At 39.6% G+C, this 25,973-nt stretch overlaps 1 protein-coding gene and 1 long non-coding RNA gene across 5 annotated transcripts in view; one reads left to right on the forward strand and one right to left on the reverse strand.

The window, feature by feature from the left end:
- Positions 1-9,583: 9,583 nt before the first annotated feature.
- On the forward strand, positions 9,584-12,261 carry LOC135635497 (uncharacterized). The gene is made up of 3 exons (XR_010495647.1): positions 9,584-10,542; positions 10,683-10,966; positions 11,060-12,261. It is a non-coding gene; the product is annotated as an uncharacterized LOC135635497 (long non-coding RNA).
- A 1,589-nt stretch (positions 12,262-13,850) lies between these two features.
- Positions 13,851-25,973, reverse strand: part of LOC135636988 (probable D-2-hydroxyglutarate dehydrogenase, mitochondrial) — a 35,497-nt gene continuing 23,374 nt past the window's right edge. For 2 of the 4 annotated variants that reach the window (XM_065149261.1, XM_065149260.1), the window contains 8 exons: positions 21,757-21,837; positions 21,111-21,211; positions 17,434-17,542; positions 15,746-15,851; positions 15,501-15,586; positions 15,282-15,407; positions 14,297-14,392; positions 13,851-14,083 (listed from right to left, as the gene is read on the reverse strand). In XM_065149261.1, the coding sequence (XP_065005333.1) occupies positions 14,303-14,392; positions 15,282-15,407; positions 15,501-15,586; positions 15,746-15,851; positions 17,434-17,542; positions 21,111-21,211; positions 21,757-21,837 (699 nt within the window). In that variant the 3' untranslated portion in view covers positions 13,851-14,083; positions 14,297-14,302. Of the gene's footprint in view, positions 14,084-14,198; positions 14,393-15,281; positions 15,408-15,500; positions 15,587-15,745; positions 15,852-17,433; positions 17,543-21,110; positions 21,212-21,756; positions 21,838-25,973 lie in introns of all 4 variants that reach the window. The other 2 variants (XR_010496126.1, XR_010496125.1) reach the window with 2 other exon arrangements.

Below are 25,973 nucleotides of genomic sequence, written 5' to 3' on the forward strand. Positions count from 1 at the left end.
AGATTTACGTCCAAACGCAGATTTACGTCTAAACTCAGATTTACGTCTAAACGCTGTTTTACGTCTAAACGCAGATTTACGTCTAAACGCAGATTTACGTCTAAACGCAGATTTACGTCTAAACGCAGTTTTACGTCTAAACGCAGATTTACGTCTAAACTCAAAAACTTGTTTGTATACTTGCAGAAGGCAGTATGCAGTTGGAATCAAGATGTAAATGTGAACTGAGATCTGATGATTGAGCGAGGAAAGCCTATTTACGTCTGAATGCAGTTTTACGTCTAAATGCTGAAAATCGTTCGTAAAATCGTAGAGGACAGATTGCAGTTATCAATAGGATTAAAGTGTAAGTGTAAACTGCAAAGAAGCTCGTTCGTAAAAGCACGGAAAACAGTTCTGCAGAATCAAACGTAAACGTAAACTGTAATGTATGAAAATACGAATTTACGTCTGAATGCAGATTCGGAAGAACAACACTTAGAACTTGTTTGTGAAAGCGCAGAGAGCAGTAGTAATGAGGGAGGTTTGCAGTAATGATAAAGTGCTCGAAAATAAACGCAAACCAGAGATTTAGAGTGGTTCGGTCAGCCTTGACCTACTCCACTTTTGGCTTCCTCCACCGATGAGGTTGCCGACGTCAACTAGGTGCCTTCCTTCAATGGGCGAAGGCCAAACTTCCCTTTTACAATTTCTCTCCTTTTGACAGGCTCAGGAGACAACCTTTACAGACCTTTCTCTCCTCACTTTACAACTGAAAACTTGAAGAACAGAAGGAGGAGACTTAAAGGCTTTACAACACTTTTGAGCTTCTTAGAATCACAGAAAAGATCAAGATTTCGATGTAGGTCTGTATCTTTTCAGTGCTGAATGGGTGGGGTATTTATAGGCCCCAACCCAATTCAAAATTCGAGCTCAAAACGATCAAATCGATCAAATCCCAGAATTCTGGGATCAGGCGGTTGCACCTCTTGACTGGAGAGGTGGCACCGCCTGGCAGAGCTCGAAGACTGAGCTCAGGCGATTGCTTCTCTCTGCCAGAGCTCGAAGACTGAGCTCGATGGTTGCATCACCTGGCAGAGCTCGAAGACTGAGCTTGGTGATTGCATCACCTGGCAGAGCTCGAAACTGAGCTCGGTGGTTGCATCACCTGGCAGAGCTCCAAGCTGAGCTCAGGCTGATGCACCTCTCTGCCAGAGCTCGAAGACTGAGCTCGGTGAATGCATCACCTGGCATAGCTCGAGACTGAGCTCAGGCTGATGCACCTCTCTGCCAGAGCTCGAAGACTGAGCTCGGTGGTTGCATCGCCTGGCAGAGCTCGAAACTTGAGCTCTGGCGGTGCTACCTCTTGGCAGAGGAGGTTGCACCGCCCAGTCTAGCTCGAAGACTGAGCTCTGGGCGGTTGCACCTCTCGGCTGGGGCGGTTGCACCTCCCAGCCTCGCAGCCCTGGCGGTTGCACCTCCTGGCTGGGGCGGTTGCACCTCCCAACCCCACAGCCCAGGCGGTTGCACCTCCTGGCTGGGGCGGTTGCACCTCCTGGTGCAATCAGGGTCCGAATGGTTCACTCCATTCGGCCCACTTTGAATCTTTTCAGGGGCCCAATTGCCCCAAGATTAAGCTAATGGGATCACCTCCCATTTTCATGCTTAATCATCATGCTAACTACGATTAACTCTAAGACAACTTCTGCAGCTTTGCTCCGATGCGTCAATCGCTTCTTCCGGCGAGTTTCCGGCCAACTTCCGTCGATCAACCGATAACCCTCGGTGATCCTTCTACGGACATCCGGCCTACTCCTGGACTTGCGACGATCCACTTGGCGAGTTCCGACGAGCTTCGCTTGGCAAGCTTCTGGACTTCTCGGATCTGTTCACGCTGAACCTCCGACGACCGTCCGAACTTCCGTCGAACTCTCGAACTCCCAACGTGATCCTGATCTTGACTCCGGCGCAACACCTGCTGCTTGTCTTACTCTTATCGTAGTTAATCCTGCACACTTATCTCAACACATAGATTAGATAACAAATGACAATTGACTTCATCATCAAAATCCGAGATTCAACAAGCACTTCTTGTATCTCTTTTAAGATTAGCAAGCTAGCAAGTTTACCTCTTTCCGTGATGTGTACTCTAGCAATTCTTTCTCCCCTTTTATCATCGGCAAAAAGAGGGGAATAACAATAAAATAGTGCAATTCATTTCCCTTTACTTCAATCTTCAAATCATGACAAGGATAAATAACAAAGATGAAGAATCCAGTCATGAATGTCAAAAGACCATATATTATTTTTGATAAATTTCTTCTTTTGTAAATAGAAACTATTATAGGAAACAATCTTGATTCAAAAAGAAGACTCAAGTTATAATTCCAGGAATTCACAAGAAAAATCATGATTCATTTGACAAAAAGATCATCGATTTATACATTTGAATAAATATTTTTAAACCAACATCACTTCAACTCTTCATGCATAATTTTAAAATGTAAAATCATCAAACATGATACAATCATTTATTTTCAAAACATTCATCATTATTTTCAACTCATTCAATTTGTCAAATCAACAAAGTCCCTTTCAAGAGATTCATACAAATAGATTCATCAATCTCTTTTTGAAAACTCAATAAGATAGGGATTGAGAAGTTTTCAAAAAAAAAATATTTCCTTTTTATTTCATACAAGCATGCCTTTGTCATTTATGCAAAATCAAAATATGCATCATGTTTAAAATAAAAAAAATAACTTTCATTACGACAAAAATCAATAAGCCATAAATTACAAGAATCATCATGCATAATTTCGAAATATAAACTCATTAAGTATAATCATTATGCATCATTACTTAGGGCATGATACCAAAACATAGTTTCAAGTTTTCGAGGTATAACATGCACAATTTCAAACTATAAATTTATTAAAGATGACATCAAACCTCTCAACATTTTTATTAAAACATCAAGCATTATTTCATTGAACATAAGGCATCTTCAATCAAAATCAAAAGCAATATGAAAATCAACATGATACACACTATTGCTTCTTAAAAACATACATAAGATTAATCTTATTAGGTGTACAAGCATTAGATTTATATCTAACATTTTATTGAATTTTCATAAAACATGTAATTGTCATTATCATTTTCAAAATTATTAGCATGATCCCAATTTTTTTATTTGTTATTTTATTAATAATTTACATATAATTTTTCTAAACTAATTTAAAAATAACTCATGAAATGCATCAAGTAATTTTAAAATAAAGAAAGGGGGTTATGGTTACCTCGTTGTCGAAAGTCGTTAAGGCGTAGTTTACCACCTTGCCTTTGTTAGTTTTTTCTTTATCTTCGGATTTACTCGATTCATCCTAAGCCACCTTGAGTGTTTTATTCTTCTTTTGTAGCTTCTTCTTTTTAGGTTCATTTTTGTTCTTTGATTCTTGTTTTAAGATTTTTTTAAGCTTTATAGTTAAGAGTTCAAAGTCATCATCACTTGAGCTTTCGCTCGAGGAGTCTTCATTTATTTTAAGTGTCAAATCCTTTCTGTTCTTTGGAAGGTTATTCTCAAGTTCGTCAAATATCACATAAGTCATTTCATATATCATCAAAGACCCAATAAGTTCTTCAATCAGAAAATAGTTCAAATCCTTTGATTCTTATATTTTCGTTACTTTAAAATCCCAATTTTTACAAAGTGTTTGTAAACACTTTAAATTCATGGTAAGAATATATTACTTTCCCCTATTCTAAATCGTGTTTATTGTAGCAAAAGTGAACTCCACCGTCAAAACTTCTATCCAAGAGATGGTATATGATCGACGAATCATCGAACCCAAACCGGTGGCAAAAGAGGAGGGTTTAGAGATTTAACTTGAATCGGTTCAAAGATTTTCTAAGGATAAAATTGGTATTTATGAAAAAAGCTGCATCTTAAGTAAAAATGATTATGAACGATACCCATGTGGTAAAAACTGATTATGAGAGTTTTATTTGGTAAATTACCATTACTTTTTCGTATATTATACCTTAGGACTCGAACCACTACTTTTGTCTATGCTACTTAGGATAACATTGTATGCTTCCCAAGAAAGCACATTGTCATTGACAAAATTCTAAACAGGATGTTTGATGTAATGCTTATGTATACCCATGTCTTTTGGTTTGTTCATGCTTTGCACAGCATTTAGAGGGACGGTTGAAGGCTTAACAGCCTCATTTTAGTTGGGTTTGGTAGTTGTTTTAGGCTTGTAAATAAAGGTTGTGTCATATGGACACTTGTGAAAGATATTCGGTCTGTAGTAGACCATTTTGACCCTTTGTTATGCAATCATTCGGAGCTTATAAACTTTTTGCATTCCAGAAGTTCGATGGCATTGAGAAGGTGAATCATAGTAGCTAACTCAATGCAAGGAGTGCAAACACTTCGAATGTTTCAGAAGTGTGAGCAAAGAGCAAGCGAAGGGCCAATAACTAGCTCGATGCATTGAGTACAACCCTCGAGGAGGCGGGTAAAGTCAAGTAACCTTTGCCTTTTTAACTCTTAAGAGAATGGGTGAAACCGAGTAGCCCAGTTCTCTTATCTATCCAGTAGAGGAGCACTACATAGGTTCAAAGACCATTCGAAGATAATGGAAGACAATAGTTGTCAAATCTTCACCAATGGTGATTAGTACTACTGAGAGTAGATTATTCGCTTCATTTCCCAACAGAATGCCAATCGAAAGGGGAAGTGATGCGAATCTACTTGGAAGTAACAACTAGGTGAAAAAAGAGTCGATGGGCAAATTTTGTGGAGGAATGACCGAAAACTTCAAAAGTTTACGAGGCGATGCTCATTAAAGCTCCAACATCCATCCACCCAGTTCAAGCAACATAAGGCATTTGAAAGACTGGTACATAGTAAGAATGGTTTTTTCCTTCAACTGAACGATTCGTGGGAACTAACAGGGATCAACACAACTCAGCCAACCCCATACTAGAGTCAGAGTCATTGGCAAGTTGAAGCAGCATGGTGGATCAAAAGTTCGACTACTCAACAACAGTAGTGGAGAGCAGTTGGGAGCCAAGAGGCACATTGCAGTTGGAGCAGAAGATTGAAGACTCAACAAAGGTAAGGAGTTATAGTGTCGACAAAAGATTCGACGAGGATGTCGAAGGAATAAGTGGGGGAGAATGTTACGGACAAAATTCTAAACAGGATGTTTGATGTAATGCTTATATATGTTCATGTCTTTTGGTTTGTTCATACTTTGCACAACATGTAGAGAGACGATCGAAGGCTTAACACCCCCATTTTAGTTCAGTTTGGTGGTCGTTTTAGGCTTGTAAATAAAGGTTGTGTCATATGGACACTTGTGAGAGATATTCGATCTGTAGTTGATTATTTTAACCTTTTGTTGTGCAACCGTTCAGAGCTTATAAAGTATGTTTGTAATTTGCATCGGCTATGAAGTGTTTTTTGAAATGTTTACTTATGGATCCCAAGTGATGCACTTTTTTTAACCCGTTTTCTCTTTTGTAGATTCTAAGGGACCATGGGAGGTTTCGGAGAGGCTGACTTTTGCGGATGGATACGCAAGGGTGCCGCACAACTTAAGCAAAACCAACTAAATCCGTTACAAAATGGTGATCTACGATTGGCTAGAAAAGGCTATTTATAGCCCTATCTATAGTTTTTTTTTTTCATTGATTTAGTTGACTTTTTAGTTTCTTCTTTTTTTTTATTCTCCTTTCTTTAATTTTTTAAGAATTTTTTCGTACAATATCAAAACATCCTCTAGATTCTTATAAAGCTAAGGTCCAATTGTATTGGGTAGATGAACGCAAGCACAAGGTCGAAGATTATACTTATGATAGTAATTACATATTTTTATTTCTATTTCATCAATTTCATAATTAATTTTATATAACTTTTATTATTATTTTTATAATGCAAACCTAAAGGTGATTCACCTCCTTCACCAAATCTTGAATTAGGAGAAAAGAAAAGGAAGATGAAAATAACAGTGATGGTGATGTAATACGAAAGAATATTTCACAGTTTGATAATTAAGTGAGAAAATCAAACCTTTTAAGTCTTCACTTGCTATAAGATCCAGTTCTAAAAGATCAGGAGATGACCTATCGTCAACCCCACTTGTTCAAGTTATTTTCAGGACCTTGAGATCCTTCTTCATGTAGCAATTTCTATTTCTCCGAGGAATCAATCAAATTTAACCAAGACTCATTTAAGGATATAAGTCAAATGGGATTCAGATTACTTGACAATCATGTTTGATTTCCCTTGCCCAAATGGGTATACTCCTATCCATGATATTAAACAATAAACTTAATTTAATTCCTAGAGCATAAAAGGACACCATTAAAAGGTTTATAAAAAATCAAATATTAATGGAATATGAATTTCATGGAGAGGTATGCACACAAGTCTGAACTCTGCGAACTAGTTTTATTTTCCTAAGCCCTCAGTTAACCTAAGCAACGAAGGAGTCTTTTGGAGGTTTGAACCTGATAAAACTTTGCATGATGCTTTGATTTAGACGACAACACTTAGGAAACAAGCCATGTTGGAACAACTTTGACATATGGGATTGATGATTATTTCTTACACCGACACAGAGAATTTTTAGTGATAGTATCAACATTATTGACCTGAGAACTGTGATTAGTCCATCAGAACTTCTAAAAGATCTACCGTTATTGCTTGAGACAAAGACATTGTCGTCCATCCATTACATCAATAATGTTCCTGCTCTGTGTTCACATGCATCAACTACTTAGGTCAGAGGCAGGAGAGCTGCAAAGATGGAGCACTTCCACATAATTCATCCATGAACACGTTGTACTGCTACCCCTTAGAAGTTGGGTGCTGGCACAACATAATAAGATAATTCTTAACATTTTGATTTTCTGCATGGATATATATATTAACAACAGGAGTGTCAAATTTATTATTAATTCTTTAACATAAGAATCGTTGGCACAAAAGAGATGATTTTATATGTGCGCACAACAGAAATTTGACCATAATCCATGCATGAAATCTTTACAAAAATTTAAAAGTATATTGACGAAATACAGTCATGCTTCAAAAGAAATTGAAGCTTTAAATTTAAACCATGACAATGGAGACCTACTATATCAAACTAATATAGTTCTCTTGCTTTTTCTTTTTTTTTTTCTCTCATATCAAACTTGGTGTGATCCAAAATCGTTTGATGATAGATTCTGATCCTCTAGCTATTGTGTCAACGCCATCTTTTTTTATGATGTAAACATCTCGTGACCATTGGTTAATGGAATACATACAATTACCATAACATTTTGCGTCATGAGCCGAGATTGACATCGCCTGATTATTATTTTTTAGGAATAATGTTTGATCACCCAAACTCTCGATCTTGATCCACGTCTCATTCTTCAAATCGAGTCGAAATAAGATGATGTGATGCTTGTCACACATATCATGTCGAAGCATAAAAATATCATGGCCAACCCTATCAAGGCACGGCATACGAATGCAAACCAACAATGTCTCTCCACAAGATTCAACCAAGAATACATCATACATTAATATATCACGGATATCCATGGGAGGTGGCACATTCAATTTCTTGACCCGTAGAGGAAGGACTTGGAAAGTCATTAAGCGATAGCAAGGGTAAGCTATAGCATAGAATTGCCCTTGCAAGCTGATAATTGGCATATTATATTTGATATCCATGTTTTTCTCTATATTCCATGATGTGTCCCCCGACCTCCAAACATAGAGAGTTTCGACATCAACTAGGAGGATGACACAATCAGGCTTTGTCGGAGGTGATGACATATGAAGGAACACCGGACCTGGATGCCCAAGTGCAGGGAGGTCCAACTGTGCCCGAGAGAAGGGATTCAAAAGAGAGAATATGCCATTTTGTTTGGACTTCAACACAAGCCAACCATATGATGAGTCATTGATGACCTTTCTTCCGAGGAGAAAACCTGGGATTCTGATCGTGAATGACATGTTCTCATCTATTATGTTTTGTAGGATGTAGGAATCATCGGCAACGGTGAACAACCATGGGGTTTTGCTCATGGTTAGGTCGAATCGTAGAGCCGCGACTCGCCACTCCTTACATGTGGTGCTCAGGCGCACAACATCCTTGGGGTTCATGCACATTAACACTGACTCCACAATATCGATAGGAATACGACTGGTGACGGCCTTCGCCCTCCATATTCTCTTCTTATTACTCTGTTTCTTCTTCATAAATCTGTACTAATCCACACGCACACACCTCAAATACTGCCTCGGATTGTGAGGTAAATAAAAACTAGTCTACTTTGCTCTAATGCAGTAGAAGAGGAAGATGGAAAAGAAAGCACATCTTCCGCAAACATTTATAATAGTTTCAAGGACGTGAAATAGTAAATCATGTGGAAATTAACACAACTGAGAGAAGGAAGCAAAAAAGAGAGAAGGATTACTTGGTTAGAACTGGAGGAAGGATATTGAAACCCTTGGGGCATAAGTTGTTTCTCGCCTGATCATGTGCACCGGCCATCTCTCTATGGTCGTCATGCCACCGATGTTGGGCTTAAAAAGGGATCGACGTCTCCTCGGGTTAAAAAGATGATTCAAATTTTGGAGTCACATAATGGCTATTGTTCGAGTCTCATATTGTCAAAAAGGATTATTTCAAATCCAATTATTCGCTACCATTTATAGAAGATGTCACCAATGATTGTGTCAATAACTTGCTATCATTTCGAGAGAAACATATTACGAATTATATGTAATTAAAATCCTATTTTTTTTACTTTTGTAACTATGGAATGTAACAATAAATTATGGAGATCTTGTCACTTCCTTTTATAAATTCACTTGGTGAGTGAATGATAGTATAGCATGCATTTTGTGTCTCCAGGTTCAACATGGTGGCTCGGCAAGAAGAGATTCGAGGATGAGAGACCCTAGTCTTGGCCTTCTCGTGAGGCTGGCTGGGTCTCCTCTAGGGGATGCTTTTAAATGGATTTTGCTTTGCTCAATGTGACTTTGCTCAATTTTGATTAGAAAACCATGATGGAGCACCAAATCTAGAACATACATTTGATTCAGATATTATGATTATGAAAAACCACAAGAACTACGCTGAGCTACATTTAGCAAACAAAAGAATCACTTGGTGGTGTTCTTGAAACTGTTGAAATGGTGTCTCAAGCTATCGGAGGAACTGTTTGTGCTTTCGGGTTGGATACTATCTAACTCGTAGTGGAATAGAAATCAATGGTACGCTGATGAGATGAATCAACTATAAGCTCTAACCAGACACTCTTTCTTATCTCAAGCAGAAGCATGACTTAGTCTGCAGCTTCTTCGTTCATGTCGCATGTTGCGAATGGCATGGCAACCCTAAAACCAGGTCCGATCCAGGATCACACAGAAGTATCGGATCAGGATCCAAGTTTAGGTAGCTTTTCGAGGTTCAGATCCGAATTAGGTGGTGACTAAATAATTTGGGATCAGCTAATCGATCACATCTTCTGTAATGATGAAAGGTATCATCTTTATGACTTCAAGTATCAAACAATTTTATCGTCCTACCAGTTGTAAGCTCCATAAATTGACTAGTATGTCTATCTCAAACTCGGTTTAGGCATTATCATGCAGTAACGACATCTTAGTTATGGTGTCCATGGTAAAGGTTTGCATGCCAGGCAGCCGTGACTTAATCCGCCAGCATCCTCATACCCTGCCTTTGCTCTCTCTCTCTCTCTCTCTCTCTAAAGCTACCGATTGCATCCTCCTCGTTCTTCGCACTCCATAGCTCGCACAAGCTTTCCTGAGGCACGGCGCATGACCTGGTGCTGCTTTTGTCATACGCAGGCTGGTCTCTACCGTGGGGCTGACGGTGGAGCAGATCGAGCTCCTCCTCCAGCTCGCCGGGGAGGGTCAGCTCAGGCTGGACCCGTCCGACGTCGCCGACCTCGTCCGGGAGGCGTACGGCTCGGCCTCCGGGTTCCTGGTCTCCGACAGGGGCCGCGGCCACTCCACCAATGGCCAAGCCCTTGCCCCCGGGGGGGTGGTGATCGAAATGAGCCACGGCCGGCTCACGCCTCGGCCGAGGCCGGTCTACTCCCCGTCCACCGACGAGTACTATGTGGGTGTCTGAGGCGGCGATCTCTGGATCGACGTCCTCAACTGGACGCAGGCGAACGGCGCCCAAGTCGTGGACGGACTACCTCTACCTGTCGGACGGCGGGACGCTCTCTAACGCCGGCATAAGCGGGCAAGCTTTCCATCACGGACCTCAGATCAGTAATGTCCATGAGCTCGATGTGGTCACAGGTCTCTTCTCCAATCTCCAACCGCTATTACCAAGAAAACAGCGTACCAGTCTTTTCTTCCCTTCAATTCAATTAGTTCATTCAGGGAAGGGAGAACTGATAACGTGTTCAGATGAGAAGAACTCGGAGCTTTTCCATGGAGTTCTTGGTGGACTGGGACAGTTCGGGATCATCACCAGGGCCAGGATTGCACTGGAGCCAGGTCCCAAAAGGGTACAACTCCCTCGCCTTCTCCTCTCTTCCACCCACCTTCTCGTGTCTGTAGTCATTAGATATATGCAAGTTGCTATAAGAGCGCAATCTTGTTTGTACTTTGCACTGTAGTCATCATCATCTCTAGTACTTTCTTGTAGGGGTTAGGTAAGGTGGATCCGAGTGCTGTACTTAAATTTCACCACCTTCACCAGAGACCAGGAGCAGCTCATCTCTCTCCATTGGCGCAGAACCAAGCCAGAGATTCGACTACGTCGAAGGCTTCGTCGTCGTCGACGACGGCCTGATCAACAACCGGTGGTCGTCGTTCTTCTCCCCGAAGAACCCTGTCAAGATAAGCTCCGTAGGAGCCACCGGCGGCGTGCAGTACTGCTTAGAGATGGCCAAGAACTACGACGACTCCGCTGCCGACTCCATTGATGAGGTAGGTCTGCACTTCAACCTAACACAACAAGGCCATCAACCTTGTTCGGTGACGAGAAGAACATCTGTCGAGTGTTTTCTTTGGTTGCTGCAGGTGGTGGAGGCACTCTGGGACAGCTGAGCTACATACCGGCATCGGTGTTCACCACCGACCTCCCCTACGTCGACTTCCTCGACCGCGTCCACGGGGCGGAGCTGCAGCTCCGCGCCAAGGGGATGTGGGGGCTGCAGCTCCGTGCCAACGGGATGTGGGAGCTGCCGCACCCGTGGCTCAACCTCTTCCTGCTGGCGTCACATATCGTGGACTACGACCTTGACATCCTCCGCAATAGCACCGGCGGACCTATCCTCATCTACCCCATGAACAAGCACAAGTAAGGAGAAGAAGAAGACCGCATGCCTTGTTTGGTTGCCCTGCCTTGCATGCATGCATGCAACCCTAGCTAGCTCACTAATGAATGCACACGGTTAGACCACATGGCTCATGTTGAAACGGTGGCCAAATCCATGTTGATCACAATATCATGTTCTCCTCCAATACACAACTCTTTCCTTACCATGTTTTGTACTCCAGTAGGTCAGCCTAATATCCTCCCCACATCATAAAAGCAAAGAGAAGCTTCCAATTCCCATATCGAAAACGTCCGTAGATCATCGTACGGTGAACATGTGAAGGTTAGATTTTCGTGTTTTTATTTTGGGATCCTCTCCAAACGTATAAAAGTGACCGGAAGCACATCACAAGACTATCTGGTTGGGTGTAAAATTGACAGTTCTTATGAGAATTGGAGAGGATCCCAACCCTCGTTCCTTTCATCTTCCGAAGGCTATAAAATAGAAATTGTGGTTGGTCTATTCCCATCTATCTCAATCTTTGTTGTTCTTAACGTAATGCCGAAGTTGTTGCTTTCAACAAAACCTAGAAAGGTTGCAAAGAAGGAATCATTGAAAAAGATGGTCATTGTAATCACGGTGGTTGCCTTTTTTCTCCCACCAAATGTCCACTGAGACCCTATAATACTCAGATTGATGAATTCTTGCCCTAGAAGAAGTCATCTTCATGATCAAGCCCTGGAAATCGGTGCTTATAATCAAAATCATGATGTTAATTTGGAAAACTAATTTGCAGGTGGGATGAGAGGAACACAGTGGTGACGCCTGATGAGGGCGAGTTCTACTTTGTTACCTTTCTACTATCCCTCATCACCCGACTCGACCCGGGTGGGCTCGTCATTTTGGGCCGACGTGGGATCGGTTCGTCCAACGAAAGGCCCAGTTCGACCCCAAGTGCAGCTTATGCACAGGTCAAGGGAACTTCCAACCCTCTTCTTCACCCTTCTCCTTTTTGTTCCCCTCATGAAAACCCCACACATCACTCGGTGGCAAAGAAAACATCATCACAAATATCTAGCATGAAGCAAGGAATGTAACAAGTTGGAGAGTTTCTGTTATGATTATTTGGTTTTGAAGGAGACGACAACATATAATGAGATAGATTTGAGGGTGAAAAAGATGATGCTAGGAAGAAGACAAGTTGATGGTTGCGATGGTCCAGAGGACAGGACCACAAGACAAGCGAGGCCCAGAAAGAGAGAATTTTCCAAGGAGTTGTCCTAACTCACCTTTATTTATTTTCATAAGACAATACTACTTGCAAAGATACAAATCTTTTGTGCTGTCTGTCTATATGGATGTGAAACACAACAAGCGCTTGGCCATTGGAACCTTCTTTTCTGTGCTTCTTCTTATGGGGATGTCACCATTCCCACATATAGGACAGAGTTGGGGACCGTAATGATGACAGTATGAATATTCGCAAGTCTATTGTTTTCTAGATGGAGACAGCCACACTCACTGAAAGGATGTGTCCAGGCTCTTTCTGAAGACTTCACAATTTGTTCTCACCTTGACACAAAGAATCAATTGGATGTTTTCCAATATGTCACTTCATAAGGAACTGAAAGGGATCACTACTTGATGTGGATGACCACATACGCAGTTTTTTCCTTGTCATGGAGCCTAGAGGAAAAGAGAGCAAGCTAAAGAAATAGCATGAAGTTTGAAACCCTGTATGATGTATTTTCATGATTTAGCTGATACATTTGGTAGCATTGGGTGTATTGTTGGGAGAATGAGGTAGTTTTGTTTACTGTAATAATGGTATCAAATACTTGTATGCAGGGGAACCAGTTTAGGCATGACAAACTTGTGTATCTCGATCGGACAGTACTAAGATTGCCTTCAAAAATTTTTTTAGTCCAACATGTCAGTAGTAGCATACTTCTTTTTTGGGTTTCGGGGAGTAGTTAGGAAAGAAGAGAAAAGGGGAGAGAGAGAGAGAGAGAGAGGTGAATCTTAAACTTATCTAGGATTTGGTATGGCCAAATTGTATGAATACCAGAAACATCAAGCTAATTTTTTGCTGGCTAAATCCAACGGTCATTCAAGGCACAACTAGTTGCACTCAGAATATATTGGTGTAACCAATCTTGTACCTAACAATAAATCAAACCATAGACAAACAAACAATCAATGACATGATGATGGTAGCGATCTTTGGATTTAGGGGGATGCAGATTTGGTAAACCTAAAACCTAGGGAGAACAGCTTCCTGTCCATTGATGTTGATTTCCTTTAGTAATCTGCTAAAATTGAAGAAAAATTATATGAACCAAATCTCTAATTATGGTTTGAGCAAATAGCAATTTAAGAACACAAGGCAAACTAATGTGTATAGTCCAACCTCTAGTTACTGCTGCAGCTTCTTTGACAACAACCTTTCAGGGAAGAAAGGTCAGGGAAAGCTTAGAAGGAACATATTTTTCATTTTGTTGTTCAATAAACTATCAAGGATTTTTTGGTTCAAACCTGAAGGCCCCAATCAGTTGAAGTAAAATAATTGAGATTAACTTATTGGTGTCATACGCAATGGAAAAGTAAAAATTCAGTTTAATGATTTAAAGGAATAGCTAGATGTTTTACAACTTCATTGTAACTCACAGTTTCATGCTTCCTTTGCTCTTTGAAGTTGATCGATGACCACCACCTTTATGATTTTGATGCTTTGTTGCTCTTGGGGGCACCACTAATTGAAAATTGCAAAGAGATCTAATATTTTCTGAAAATGGCAGAAATTGAACAAATAGTTAATTCTTGTAATAGAGAAAATGAAGTAACAAGAAACATAAGCAAAAATTATAGATATTAAGCAAAAATGAAGTAACAAGAAACACCATTTATGTAAGTCTTCTGGTAACAAGTGAACAAACATAATCTACACCTCAAGATCTGATTGATTTCACTTGACACATTTTGCCTTTAAGTACCATACCACTGTTCAATTGAAGCATGAATGAGGTAGAACTTTGTATGGGTTTAATATTAGATTGGGATCTAACATTTTCTTGATATCAACCATTAGTTGCACCTGGCAAGATAGACAATAGTGCAAATTAAGTGAGAACCTAGCACATGAACAAAATAATAACTTAATGCCATGAATAAAACAGATGAATGAGGGTACATGCTAGATGAAAAAATAAAACAAAATAGAAACATGAAGTGTTAGTAGTATGTAGCACAAAAATCAGTGTCAAGTGTGTTTTAAAAAATAACCTAACAGAATTAGAAAATGGCTTTTTCGAGGAGTACATATGTTATACTTGCAACCATGGTTAGACATGATTTATGAGAAAGTTGAATAGTGCCTAATTATCTTATTTTAGATCGTGTACAATTCTGTTCCAGGACTTACGGTAGTATCAGAATTTTCTTACTTTTTGAGTTTTTCAAAGAAAATAAATACAGCCCTCTTTTTAGCATACTATTTCTTACAGCTGAAGATCAATAGTGCTTTGAAGTCCTAATATGCTGAGCAATGATGTTAATCCCAATATCATGATATTTAATACTTTTATGAGCTTGTAACAAAATTTTAAAAATATCTCAGGTTAAAACAAGCAATTGCGTTAATCCAAAACCTTGGGTGACCCATAGATACAAAAGAAAAATAATTTATTTGAACTTCTGAATTTATACATATCTAGCTAGCTATTAAATTGTATGGAAAAATATATCACGGAATCCAGATAAACTACTGTGATTAAGCACTAGATACTAAAAAAAACAAACTCAATGAAGTAAAGAATTTTTTCACCATATTAACTTGTTTAGGCCTGGAAATTTTTTTTCATGATTTTGTAAATTAACATCAGGAAAGAGAAATTTATGCACTGTAAAAGGGTATAAATTAATATAGGTCTCTCAGTTTATCAATGGGAGTTTTTATTTATTGAATATGATTTAAAGCCACATACGGTCTCCGGAGACTTGCTGTAATGGATCTTATTTGCTTTCATTAACCCTAATCCATGCTCAGCACTGATACTTCCCTTGTGTTTTGAGGTCCACTCATACACGTAAGGTTCAATTTGAGCAAGGATCTGCAACACAATATTCAATGCTGCTTTAATCATGATAGCTAATAACAATTGGTTCAATGTAACAAAGTTGCAGGCTGAAGCTGATAGATATACATCACTATCATATCGAGTTGTCATGATATTCAAGTGCAAGTTACCATCCCCAAGGTGACCGTATCCAACTACCTTGGCCGCCTCACCTGAACATGATAAAGAATTTATCAGGTATCATAAATCTGTGTTTTTCTTTTTTTTATATAAAAATACTTGTTTGATGAAATAGTACAAGGTAATAAACGTTTCAGTTCTACAAGCTAATTTATATTGCTAAGGTGCAGTAGCACTTGTGGGTTAGATACCAAGCCTGTTGCGCATTTCTTCGACGATACCATAGAATTGGTCAATGGGTAATGATAAGTCATATTTGTAGACAGCCCCAACCTTAACTGATGCTTCTGATATACCCTGGAACAGTGAAGCTAAACAGTGTCAAAATGATACGATCAAGCATCACATTAACGAAGAGCTACCCTCTATTTTAACATCACTGACACAAGAACTTGAAACAAATCATCAGGGGAAAATCTCAGAAAACACAAGTAGAAGCTTGTTTCATGTCATAATCAGAAACATAACTATCAATAACATGGGAAGTGGACATGACAAGAAAATAAACTAAACATGCCTGGGAAACATCAAGACATGACTATAAATGGATTAGTTAGAAATCAACTAAATGGACTTTTATCAACAAAGCTCACTTTGGGATTTGCGTTAAGAGAAAGAAAATTTCTTATTATTCTTCGAAAGTAATACTGTAACTAGATGTGGACAGGAAGCTTGCTTTCAGCCTGGCATTACTGATAAGAATTCATATTGTGTTAGCAAAATACACAAGATGCAAATTACTTAAGATACATGTTTACAAGGACTGTCATACTGTTCGATATGGTACGAGATGGGTGGCATATACTGGTCTGAGAGCTGACTGAGATATGGACCAGCCCATGTCACCTGTCTGGTCGAGACACAAACCAGCCTGTTTGGCTGAGATGCATACCAGTCAATACGCCTCATGTATCACCCGATATAGTCAAAATTTGACCTGATCAGTAACGATCACATTTCGATCATACCATTGTCATTTTGATTGATACCATCCCCCAATGGTCAAATTGATCATTGGAGGTTGTTTTGGGCTTATAAAAGCCCCTCCCTCCGCCTGTTTCACCCACTCTCACTCACTCTTATCCAAATTCTCTTCCTCATTCTTTCTCACTCGTTCTCATTCTCATTAAACTTATTTAATCTCTCTAGACGGTGATTAGTGGAAATCAATCTCTTGATTTGGATTCAAAAGGTATTTAAACTACAGGTCTAATAGAATTTGTCTCTGATTGAAGGAGCTTTTATCTATATTTTCTTTGTCACGGCACATAAGTGGCGTAAAGAATATTGGTAATTATTAATTTATTAGTGACTAATGATTAATTATGACTTAATTAAGGTACTTAAGAATATTATCTTAGATTGATCATATCCTGACTTCTTGCATGATTTACGAGCATATTTTACATGTTTAATGGGTAATTGGAGGCTTATTAATGCATGTTTACATATCAAATTTAATTTATATACCAATAAATTAAGATAAGAAAACCTGAAATAGGATTTCTTTTTTTAATTCAGTTGATTTTTCAGCCCTTTTTTGGGTTACCGATACCGACCGATGAGTATCGGTCTGACTAGGGACCTATATGCCTGGTCAGATATGGCAAACCATGCATGTTTATGCTTATCATGTTTTCAGCATTACAATAAGCCAGAATGTCCAACTAAATTAAGTATATTACATGGGTATTTCCCATCATAGAGTTTTACCAATGCTAATATAACCATTCTAACTATGTGTGCTCATATCTTTTCTATGATTCTTGAAAAATTTTTCCTAGGTCATTTCTAAAATATTTCTATGGAATCATAAATATTAATTACTGGGTTCATCTCACAAGAAAAAAGGAATTCCAAAAGCATCAAGATATTGAACCTCACGAATTCGCCAAAATGAGGATGATTGGTTAATATCTTGAGCTACAACACCATCTAGTATGAGACCTTCTTCCATTGATCGTAACAAAAAAGCTTCAAGTTTTGTTCTGCATTTTTTGTCAAAAATAAAGATTGTAAATGTAACACGATTGTAGTAGATAACTAAGGAAATTGAAACTAATACACATTTACCAATGAGCCCAGTAGCAACATGCAAAATGTTCATAGTTGAATGCCACTAATTAAATTGACAAACTGAATTCAGACACTCATAGTCCTAGCACTTCTAACAATCATTTGAGGTAGCATTCTTAAATAAAAGACTTCATTAATAAAATAAGATACACAGAAATAGCACAACAGTGAGATTGCTCCTTTAAAATCTGTCAACAGTTTGAATGAAAGAAATAGAACATTAGCAAAAACCTAGTGCACCAAGTTGTCCTTTTTGTCACTTGTAAAATATGATTCAAAGAACATTGATTGTCACTTGTCAAGATATTTATATGTCAAATTTATGGTAAGAATATTTTAATTAATAGAGACACCACTTTTAGCAATAGAATGTTTCCATCTAGAACCTAAGAACTTTAAAGAACAAAGAAATGCGTCAATTCAGAACAAGTGGCTATAACCAAATGCTCCATATAACAAAAAATTACAAAATTCATGTCCATTGTCCATCTTCATGATCACCGATAGAGAACATCCATCAAGAAAAGCCCTCCCCAAAGCACCTTGCCCAGTAGGCTAGGTAAAGTCTAAGAAAGGAACATGTGAAACATAGTATCCAAATCCTAAGTGTGAACTTATATAACAAGTATAGTTACCTATCAGGAAGGACAAAACTATGTATTTTCATGCATTTCATTGAACCTATTATTTTATAAACATATGATGCATAGAAGTTTGTTGCAAGAAATTCCTTCTTCTGAAACAAGATTAGGATTCTATTATAATTAGAGTAAAATGTCTTTTTGTGTGTAGCTTTGCAGTTCTTTTTGGGGTTTATAGTATCATCCAAATATTATTGTCATTTTGTGTGATAAGAGTGTAATGGTACCTTTTAGTGATGTTTATGGACCAACACAAAACAAGAACAAGCCCATCACCAACGATCGCCTAGGGGGAAGACAGGATCTCCTCCAGTGTCAGAGATCTTTAAATATGAATGGCATGGAATTCAGAATCAAAAGGGAGAGAGGAGTAGATACCAAATTTCAATATACACATGTAAATCAAGAAGAATACTCTCAAGTCTCAAGTCTCAAGTGTCAAGGTCACCAGGGAATTAAGGTAGATTCATCTTGGTTTGAAATCTTTCCTCAGAAAGGCTTCTCTAGAGTTTAATAACCAACCACATCAAATCTTTACCTCTTCGAGTAGTCACCCCTTTCTATATGTGTTTGAAAAGAGGCTAAAGAAATCACCTTGAGGCTTGAATTAAGGAATTTGTACAAGGATGCAATTGTAAGAGTGGAATCCACTTTTAGCTCAAAATCTTCATCATAATAGAACAATAGTGGATTGAGATGACGAGATAAAAGGGAAAGCATCTGTGATTCAAAGATAGGCTAATAACCAGATAAGAATAAGGCCTAAATCCATCTGTTTTCAAACAAGAGCTTGGGTCATTTTGATAGACTGACTGAGCAAGCAAGAGCACATGTCAAGGTACCAATGCTCCATGGGAACAATTCAATCATCCTTCCAGAATCTAACATTTTAATCATTGCCCAAGATAAATCAAGAAGTAAAAAATGATTATTTGATAAATAATATCCCTATCCATGTTGGTGAAAACGAGTTCCTAAATGAGTTATCACTTCAGACTTCAGAGTGGCTTTGTCAGCCAGAAAAATTTATAGAAGGTCTCTTCCAAGTTCAGCCATGCGCTATTTATGTTCTCCACCACCATTTGTCAAAATGAGCATAATTTATATCTTCTAGGTTAACGACTCCAAAGCAATCCCAATTCATAAATCTCTAGATAATTGAGCAATTAACTATCCACCAAACACATCCACTATTCTAATTAACTATCCACCAAACACATCCGCTATTCTTCTGTGCTTTCTCTATGAGCTTTAGAAGCCAAAAGTGGCAGGAAAAGATAGAGAAAAACTGGATAGGAAAGTTAGTGACTGTAACAGCAACCTACTTGCAAAGGAGTATCTACTCTTCTTGCCATCGAACCAAAATTCCACTTTGTTTTAGAGAGGCATCCGATCCACCAACAGTAGCCTTTCAGACCTTAGTGGGAGACCAAGATACACAGAGAGAGCTTGATGCTTGACAGGCCCTCTAACAGAATCAGATCCAATGTATGTTGGTTTACTTGTGGAGGAATTAAAAGTGAACCCAAAGCAAAACATGTAATAATGTAGGGCCACCATTTTGTGGTGGCATATTCATGCAATGTGGACCACATATGTGGCAACATAGTCCCCATGAATACATATGACCACACATAAATATGCAGTCACATATAGGGTTTTGAAATATTAAGATTGATGTAGAATAAATGAAACCTATGCTCATAATATCCATGAAAAAAAAGTCTTTCACATTCATTATGTGTCATGGCAAGTGAAAATGTTGTCTCTCAAAAGCAAGGATTTTAATTTCGAATGATACCACCCGTACCGAGCGGTGCATACCGGTCTGCTAGGACCACCCGCTATCGGGTGGTACCGTCGATTGGGGCTGTTTCCGCCTCGTTACCGTCCGAAATCGATCGGTAACAGTCGATTTCAACCGTCGCCGCCCGCTACCGGGCGGTATTAGTTAAGGGAGAAGGAAGAGGGAGAAGAAAAGGGAGAACCTGGAGATCCGGCGTGGCTCTCCCTCGACGATCCCAATCTGTCGCCGCCCTCCCTCGCTGGATGTCACAGATGAGATGTCGCCTCCTCGTCGTTTGAGGCGACGAGGTCTCGGCGTCTTCTCCTCATCCACGTGGAGCGCAGGGAGAAGAAACGCGACGACTTCGCTCTTTTTTTCTTTTTTTTAATATATATATATATATATATATCACGAGCGATATGCTCTATAGCATAGTACTCGGTACACTCGTACTGTACCATACCAAGCTAAGCTCGTTATGCCAATATGGTATGAAATTACAAACCTTACTCAAAAGTGAGTAAGAAACAAGATGATGAAATTACAAGCAAATGCAAAATTTAAACTTGCAAGTTGTTGGACTGAAGATACATGATAGATAATAAGTTAAGAGAAATAGGTGGAAGCACCCATTTTTCAACATGGCTTATCTTGAGCTTCATTTCCAAACTTTTCTAAAGAGGGTTGCATATCTTCCGTTCCTTTAAAGTAATAATTGAGTAATTTCACTTCGCCTAGGATGATGTTACCTAGTTTAATATGTCTAAGAGATACTAAAGTGGTCAATTTTTTTCCTAGGAAGACATTTAGTTTTATCAAGTTTGTGAAATGTGCAAGTACCTGCACTACAGAATTGTTATTTAAGTTCAGAAGTTGTTTTTCTCTAAATGTATTTCTAAATTTATTTGCTACAAAAATCCAGAGAAAAGAATCTATTTGAAAATGGAAACAATAACCATAAAAATGAGGCTATGTTACACAAACTAAACATAATGTCAAACAAATAGGAGAATAAATTATTGAAAATTTATAAAGGTGACAAGCTCAACTTACTTATCATATGTTTCATCACTACCAGTTGTCTCAACAAGAATATAGAAGTTATACAAGGAGGATGGTAAAGGACTGCGAACACCATCCAAGTGAGACAGAACCTTCAAGTCAAATATAAAAGTATAATAATTACAAACTAATAATAAAAGTGACATTTCATATCATTGATATTGGAATTTGGAGAAAAGGCCATCATTTGCTCAATCTATTATTTTTTCTGAAATTCTAAGAGCAAAGTAAAGATGTCATCAAGGCTTTTATTGATTTTGTATCAAGATCAGACTAAGGAATAAAAAACTAGTAATAATATTTTATTATAGCATCACTTAATCTAAATCTTTCTTGTTAAATGGAAAAAAAATGTGGAAATGATTACACAGCATGCTTTTTGTAAAAACAGGAAGTAGTTGAAGGATGTTCAAGTACCCAGTAAGTAAAACATGCACATGGGACTCCTAGAGCATTACAGTGGTGTTTAACCCTTTAGAAGAAAGGTCCTACTATAGTCATATTTAACAGAAAGCACTAACTATGAGAGCCATTGACAAAACCAAAAGTTGATGCATGCTGTGTTAAAACTTAAAAGTAGAACCTTCTATCAGTAGATTTTTTCAAAAAGAGACAATCATATTAGATATCAACTTACCAAATCCATTGAATGGCTATCCATAAATTCAAATGCAGAAAGAACCCCGCCCAGTGCTCGCTTAGCTTCCAGTAGTAATTTCTGGAAAGGTGAAACGATCTCAAGTGATAAGCAAACATAAGATTACATCATTGAAGGTTATATTTCATTTAGGCATAAAAGATACCAAACATGAATACTAAACCAAGGTTCTCAATTTCGATATATACCGCCCAATACGAGCAGTATGTGCCGGTCCAAGAGGATACCGATATGCGACCCGCTTTCTACCGGGCAGTACTAGTGTTTTAACCGGTACCGCCTTAGATTTTGATCGGAGGCGTACCGGTCGATACACCCTGGTGTCGTAGGTGGAGGTATTTTTAAGGTTTTAGGGTGTACCATCGGTACACCCTAGCATACCGACGGTATACCCTAGCGAGATACATACCGATACATACCTGCTCAATACGCCGATACAGACCAATATTCAAAACCCTATACTAAACTATAAATTTTTTGTCCATTTATTAGTACCTACAGGTTACACGTGTCTATGAAAAAGTTTATGCATTCAATAGCACATGGTGACATATAGATGAAATTCTTGAGTTCGATAAACAATTTACTGACTTTCATGTTGTATAGCAATACTATTGAATAATCAAAAGTATTTCAGAAAATTTAGACAGTTGCAAGAAACAGTATTTGCACTCAAATGTCAGGATGTGCTACGGGGCTAGTACAAAATGACCGTAATAATCAGCAAGGTATTAACGTCCAGGCATAGCAGTTGGTACAGGCCGATATTTACCAATCAGAACGTGAACCATCACCTGAACCACAGGTTTTCACCTTGCTACCGTCTAGTATGATTGTTGTACCTGATGTACTAACCAGTTTTTAGGGTCCAAACTAGGTGTATAGGGCGGTAAGCATGGTTTTACATTTTGAACCACAGGTTTTCACCTAGTACGTTATGCTATCTGATCGAGACACTGACTGTCCTGTACCATGCGGTCTAGTAGCGAAACAGCCAAACAGGGTTTACTGCCTGGTATGCCCACTCGGGATACCCTGATCTCCAGAAGACCACAGGCATCTCTTTTGGGCTGAAAAAGAGAGCTTTTCAGCCCTCTTGTTTGTACCTTCCTCTGAAACAGCATCCTGACCCTCTCTTTCTCTTCTCTCATCAACCCTAATCCTTCCAAAGCCCACTCAATTCTTGACCAAATCTAAGAAATATTGAAGGAGAAAACAAATTCTGAAATTGAAGATTTGGTGGAATTTTTCTTCAAAATTAGGTAAATCCAAACATTATTTCTTAGCTTAATGACTTGATTCTAGGTTTAATTAGGCCAAGATTAGAGATTTTTTTAAGATTTATCTTTGCTTTACACATAAATTAGGACTTGATCCACAATGATCAAGCCTATCTACGCTACAACCACAATGATCAAGGGCATGGTTTTAAGCTAGATTTTTGTGGATCTAAATTTCATCTTCATCGGAATAGTTTAGATCCACATGAATTCAATCTTGGGCAGACTTGGGTTAGATTTTCGATCTAATGGCCATCTGAAGCATGGCACCATATTAATTTACAGTTGCCTCAGGTCGACGACACCGACCTATCCACCACAGAATCACGAAAATCAATTTGATGATACAAGCAGGTATATGATCTTATTATACAATCATTTATTATTTAGGTGACTCTTAGCCTATTTGGGTATTACTATGTATTCTTATTTCTTTAGATACTGCTTGTGTTCCTTTTCCACTTCATGTCTTAGTGCAATATATGTTTTGTAAACTTAAACCACTTAAATTATATGAATCTTGTCTGTCTTAATCTTTAAAAAGTAGGAAACAACCATGAAATAAGGGTTCTGTTGGGATTTTAGGAGGTTGAAAGTTTCAACTTCAAACCCTAATAAATTATGTCATGGTGCATGATGGCTTACTATATGTTGGTATGCAGGACCCATGTTGGTTTGGCCATTGACTGGTACTGATCTGGTACGAAAACTGTAAACCATGGCAGTAAGTCTACTGCCTTGACACGGACTTAGCTGGTTTTGCCTAAGTCGTGCGGCACCCTCGCGCATCCGTCCGCAAAGGTCAGCCTCCCCGAAACCTCCCATTGTCCCTTAGGACCAACAAAAGAGAGAACGGGTTAAAGAGAACGCCTCAATCGGGATCCACAAGCAAACATATCCGAAAAACACTTCATAGACAATGCAAATTACAAACAGACTTTACAAGCTCTGAACAGTTGCACAACAAAGGGTAAAATGGTCCATTACAGACCGAAAAGCTCTCGCGCGTGTCCACATGACACAACCTTTATTTACAAGCCTAAAGAGGCGACTAACCTAACTCAAATGGGACTTTGAAGCCTTCGGCCGCCCCTTTACATTTTGTACAAGGCATGAACATGCCAAAAGACACGGACACACATAAGCCTTACATCCAACATCTTGTTTAGAAGTTTGTCCGTGACATTCTCCCCCACTTATCCCTTCGACGTCCTCGTCGAAGCCTTTGTGAACACTGCAACTCTTCGCCTTTGCTGAGTCTTCAATCTTCCGCTCCAGCTGCAATGCGCCTCCTGGCTCCCAGCTGCTCTCCGCTGCTGTTTTTGAGTAGTCGACCCTTTAATCCGCCATGCTGCTACAACTCACCAATGACTCTGACTCTGTTGGGGGGTTGGCTGAGTTGTGTTGATCCTTGTTGATTCCTGCGGATCCGCCAGATGAAGGAAAAGACCATCTTTACTGCGCCAGTTTCTCAAAAATTCCACATGCTGCTTGAACTGGATGGATGCTTGTTGGAGCTTTAACGAGCATCGCCTCGCAAACTTCTGAAGTTTTGGGTCCTTCCTCCACAAAATCTGCTCATTGACTCTTCTTTCAGTTAGTTGTCACATCCAAGTAGGTTCGCATCACTTCCGCTTTCGATTGGCATTTCGTTGGGAAATGAAGCGGACAATCTACTCTCAGTAGCACTGATCACCGCTGGTGAGGATTTGACAACTATTGTCTTCCATTATCTTCGAAGGGTCTTTGAACTTGTGCAGAGCTCCTCTGCTGGATATATAAGAGAACTGGGGTACTCGGTTTCGCCCATTCTCTTAAGAGTTGAGAAGGCAAAGGTTACTTGACTTCGCCCGCCTCCTTGAGGTTGTACTTCATGCATCGAGCTGGTTACTGGCCTTCGCCTGCTCTTTGCTCACACTTCTGAAGCACTTGAAGTGTTTGCACTCCTTGCGTTGAGTTAGCTACTGTGATTCACCTTCTCAATGCCATTGAACTTCTGGAATGCAGGAAGTTTTCACCCCAACTTGGAGTAATTCTCTGATAGATGAGGTCGCCTCTGGGATTGTACCGTCTTCTCCATCAACCCTGCCGCCTACTCCGCTGAGTAGCAAAGGTACAGCACCGCGTACTGCCTGCTTCGTTCCTTGGTCGTGCACTCTTGCATGACCCGAAGTCCTTCACTTACGGCAATCTTGATGAAAAACTTGTTGACACCGGTCTTACGAAGTTTCTTGGCCTCTGCCCTTCAGCCTTGTCTCAGTACTTGGAGATTGCCACTGCATGCTCCACCTCCTCGGCCCCTTTCACGACCAAGCGCTCTCCCTCCGTGAGAGCAAGGGATCAATGACTTGCACGGAAGTCCCGCCTCTGCGGTACCATGGCGCTGCCATGCCCATGGCCCTACTATCCGTCGCCTCGCATCTGCATCCCTTTTCTTCACAATCAGTAGAGATGTCTCCGTGGCACTCCTCTGAGTCCACCTCCATTCTAACTGATGCTTGATTTTGGGTAGCTAAGTCCCTCTGGACTCGTCGTCGCTTCCTCGCCCCTTTCGACCCCCTGCTTCAACACCTCTGTGTTTTCCAAGCAGTTCGTTTTGTCGATGGAAAGACAGACTGCAACTCCCATGCATGGCCTCTGCCATCACGTTGTAGAGTTTGCACCGATTCTGTTCTCCTTAGCTTCCTTGGTAGCAACGTTCGCTTACTCGACCTTGTCCTCTGACTTGTCGGGCTCCCTTAAGCGAATATGAGCTCTGGAGCAGTCCAACTCTCCAGTTGCTTCGATCATACCTCTGCATGATAAAGTCCCTCCCGTGGGACTCACTGGTACTTGCATTCGAACTTTTCCCTTGGTGGAACACAGCCCCCATATGCTGATGACCAAGACTATCATCCGATGCAAAATTCGATGCAC

This window comes from Musa acuminata, chromosome BXJ3-4 (genome assembly GCF_036884655.1).
Source record: "Musa acuminata AAA Group cultivar baxijiao chromosome BXJ3-4, Cavendish_Baxijiao_AAA, whole genome shotgun sequence".
NCBI lineage: Eukaryota > Viridiplantae > Streptophyta > Magnoliopsida > Zingiberales > Musaceae > Musa > Musa acuminata.